This window comes from Asparagus officinalis, chromosome 8, assembly GCF_001876935.1.
Source record: "Asparagus officinalis chromosome 8, Aspof.V1, whole genome shotgun sequence".
Taxonomy (NCBI): domain Eukaryota; kingdom Viridiplantae; phylum Streptophyta; class Magnoliopsida; order Asparagales; family Asparagaceae; genus Asparagus; species Asparagus officinalis.
In genome coordinates, this window is record NC_033801.1 from 73,772,207 (window position 1) to 73,776,392 (window position 4,186).

Sequence of the window (4,186 nt, forward strand, 5' to 3'; positions counted from 1 at the left end):
CCAACCCACTCTCTTCTATCAAGAGGTATACTAGCTAGAATGAAGAAAAGAAGTGAGTACATAAGCTTTAATCAAAACTTAATTAATAACCTGCTGAGAGCTCTTCAAACCCGCTCTACGAAGTAACCTATTGAACTTACACCAAGTGCAATATACAGTGGCCTAAAGAGCTGCCAGCCATAAAACAAACAAATGCTTAGGAATATCGATGCCATTTATAGATATGAGACGGCATCAATTTGTCATTCACACATAATTCCTGGAGCTTAGAAATCATATTAGACTTAGAGCACCAATCTTGGATAATTCCATCCCTAACCTTCAGGAATTGTTTCCAAAGCCAAGAATCTCCACTCCTAGCTTGAACATCCACTACGGGACATTTTCATGTGGAAGAATAGTTTCATACCGGAAATATAAAAAATAAAATAAAACAAAATTTTAGATAGTATTCTCCTTGAGTGAGAAAAGGCAGAGGTATTACATATAACGCAATCTTTATTCAGAAGACAACATTCTACAACCGAGGATAGTCTTATTTCTTCAAGGATGGATGCATACATATAACTTCAATATGCATCATTATTTCTATAGTCATACTGTAGTTTTCACAATCTATATATCATGCATATTGTGAACCTAACAGCTGACGAACTGATAGCTGACAGTGAGATGGCCTTGAGCATAACCTTGACCATTCGTGTCCAACTGAGCGAAAACACCTTGATCTAAGTCTAATCCTCCATTGGAGCATTGGTCAATGATCCTAACTGTAGCTTGAGCTCCTGTTGCTTGATTAGTTACCTATACAGTATTGAGAAAAAACTGCATAAACATAACGCTATAACTTCAACAAGTCTAGGATATGAAACTATAAATAGAAACTTTTGTGAAGCTTATTTGAGGAAAGCTTTTGTCCTAGATGACTAGATTCCTTTTTGAAGCATGAAGATACTATGAAAGAAGGTGAAAATTGTAGTTCATATACAATATCTGGACAACGAGACACCATTTTTTGTAAAGTTATTTTTCATATGTTGTTCTTGAATCAACATTATCTAGTATTCATGTCCTTTATATTTTTCTCTTTCTCATAAATTTTTATGACATGTAAAATTACATCATTTATTAAACTAAATAAGATCACAAACTCTATTTTTCCTTAAAGTTTTTCTTGCTTGGTCATTTATTTATCTACAGAGTAAAATGAACAAGGGTGAATTGCATATAAACCCCTTGTAGCAAAGCAAGGATAAACCCCTTGAAGTTCTATTGTTGCAGAAGACCCAACACGACGTGATTTTTTTACTCTTTAACCCTCTGGGAGGTTTATTTGTCAAAAAAACACTTCAAATTAGTCAAAACATTTCACATAAGGGGTCAATCTGCAACAAGAGTTGTGATAATTACACCACTCAACTCACACTACTTTTTACACTGCAAGAGAGAGGTGTAGGGTCCAAACTCTTTACTTATTTATTTTTTCTAAATTATTGACTCCGCAAGGGAGCCCATAATTTTCTTTCTTGTAGTGTAAAAAGTCGTATAAATGGTGTAGCATAGTTAGCGTCATCCCTGCAAACAATGGTACTGTGTAGGATCTATCCATACTTGGATAATGAGTGACCCCATCTTACCCTCAAGCATTTGCCACAAGCGGCCTGTCCATGAGGCCCGACAGGCCCACAAAACGCGGTCCATCCGTACTTCTGGCGCCATGACAGAGGCTTATCTGCATCCCAAGTCGCACAATATGCAGAAACCGCGTTGAGGTTCCAGTTGTTTTGTGCGGGATTGTAGTAGTGATACGTCGCGCGAACGTTCGAAGCCTGCTGCGCGCACGCTGCAGCAGCAAGGCCGAGCAAAATCACTGCAACAAGACTCACCCTCTCCATTAGTATCGTTTCAATTGATATGTGCTTTTGATCATCTATTGAGAGAAATTGTGGTCTATTTATAGAACAAAACATGGGCGTGTTGTGGAATTTTGGGTTGAGTGTATGAGTTTGCTTTTTGATGAAAGATGGCGACTTGTGTACGTTATTCTAGATTAATTTCTTCTCTAATTTCTATCGTCAGAGATGTGGTCAGAGATATTGTGGTAATTTGGTCTATGGATAAATATTAATAAATTTTATCAATGCTGTTACTTGCCTTGACTAGTCTAAATATAAGCTACGTGTTCAAGTTTACCAGGTTTGATGACTGCTAATGTAACTCACGTTGCCCCATTTCAAGGTTGATGAATTCAAATGACGTCAGAACTCTATTTTCTTTGATTGGGCTTGGATAGTATTAACTTGTGGTCTTTGTTTCCTTTTTATATTAGTTTCTTCATTTATCTTCATCTGATTATCTTGCTCTCGTTGAAGTAATCTTATTCCTTTTTGGTTACTTTCTACGATGATTTTGAACTAATATGTTCACTCCATCCGTTCCTTTTCTAAATTTTCTCCTATCGTCAGCAGAATTTAGCTGGTCTCTTTGACCACTTCAAATGTGTACAGGAAGAGAACATATAAAAAAACTTTAGGGCAGTTAAAAACATTAGTCAAACTTTACCAACCCGATGATACAAGGGTGACTTGCTTCTGGCCCCTTCGCAAGAGATAGAGATGCTGCAGCAGAGCTCATAAACAAAAAACTTTTTATTGACAGAACTGAATTTTCATATTTCAGGTTCAATCTTCTTGATGACAACCAGCACACATGCTTACAGTCTCGGCAGGTAAATTCTAGAGACACTTAGAAAGTTTAACGGACACTTAGAAAACTTAAAAGACACAGACAATAGCAAACGTATTTAATTAAGCTACAGAGACTATGAGTCAAACATTAGAAAGTGCATTATTTCCACCACTACCCCTTAATGCACTTTCCTAACAACTTCAATGAGCTCTCTTGGATAACAGAACTGCTGGTTTTGGAAGTGTGAAAACCGAAACCTGAATCAAAATCAGTCAGGAAGCCGAAAAATCCAGCATCGGTCGACCGACGGACGTGTGCCGGTCGACTGACGGACGTGTGCCGGTCGACTGAAACGATTGCAGGAAACGATCCCAAAAACATCGCTTTGGCCGGTCGACTGATACAGTGATGTCGGTCGACCGATAGTGATCAACCAGTCGACCGACGTAAGGGCACCGGTCGACCGAAACGTGCACTACCCTGTAAGAAACAGACGTTCTGGCTGGTCGATCGACGCCATTGCACCGGTCGACCGACGTCGGATTTCCAGTTTCCTAATTGATTTGAGAGTCTGTTTTAGGCTGGGATACTATATATACCTTGATATGTTTTTAAGGTTTGAAGAACACGAAAAAAAGGGGGGTTTATACGGCTCTTTGAGAACAGAGATCTTAGAGAGAGAGAGAGAGAGAGAGGCCTATTGAGAACATTGTAATCTTCTTCAATTAATCAATGTTTTTTTGGTGTGGCTTCCGAGGATGTAAGCATGTTTGCCGAACCTCGTTAAATTTGGTATTATCTATTTGATTATTCTTTCTTGCAAGTTTTCTTTTATTTGTTGTGATTTCCTTCTTGCTTATTTTCGGCACAAGATCTAGAAGAACATGGGTTGTGTGTTCAACCCCAACAACTGGTATCAGAGCTTCGTTCAGAAGATTTGTGTAAGAGCTATGGCAGAGGAAAGCAAATCGGAAATTGAGAAGTTTGACGGATCAGACTTTTCCTACTGAAAGTCGTAGATGGAGGACTATCTGTACCAGAAGGATCTTTACCGTCCGTTGATGGGCAAGGCTAAGGGAAAGAAGAAGGAGGAATCAAACGAGGACTGCTAAATGTTAGATCGAAAGGTTCTAGGACAGATCCAATTGTCGCTTGCCAAATCATTCACCCACAATATATTGAAGGAGAAGACGATGGTGGGGCTTATGGACGCGCTCGCGAAGATGTACGAGCAACCGTCAGCCGCAAACAAGGTGCATCTCGTCAAGACGCTCTCAAACCTCAAGATGACAGAAGGATGTTCATTCACGTTGTATCTCAGCGAGTTCAACATGACTGTTGACCAACTTATCTCCATGGGCATCATGTTTGATGACGAAGTGCATGCCCTATTGATTCTATCGTAGTGGCTGAATAGTTAGGCAGGTTGTGTGACTGCAATCAGCAACTCGGCGGGGAAGGAGAAGTTAAAGCTGAGCGAGGTTGTTAGCATGATTCT

General features: G+C 39.4%; 1 protein-coding gene across 1 annotated transcript; it reads right to left on the reverse strand.

Moving 5' to 3' along the window:
• On the reverse strand, nt 425-1,936 carry LOC109822969 (wheatwin-2). Its single transcript, XM_020389255.1, has 2 exons — nt 1,638-1,936; nt 425-804 (listed from the first exon to the last, which is right to left on the reverse strand). The coding sequence occupies exons 1-2, from the start codon at nt 1,893-1,895 to the stop codon at nt 640-642; spliced, it is 423 nt and encodes a 140-aa protein (XP_020244844.1). The 5' UTR covers nt 1,896-1,936; the 3' UTR covers nt 425-639.

Coding starts and splice junctions, on each gene's coding strand:
- LOC109822969 (XM_020389255.1), bottom strand. CDS start 1,895: ATGGAGAGGGTGAGTCTTGTTGCAGTGATTTTGCTCGGCCTTGCTGCT. Junction 805..1,637: donor CTTGTGGCAAATGCTTGAGG/GTAAGATGGGGT, acceptor AATACTGTATAG/GTAACTAATCAAGCAACAGG.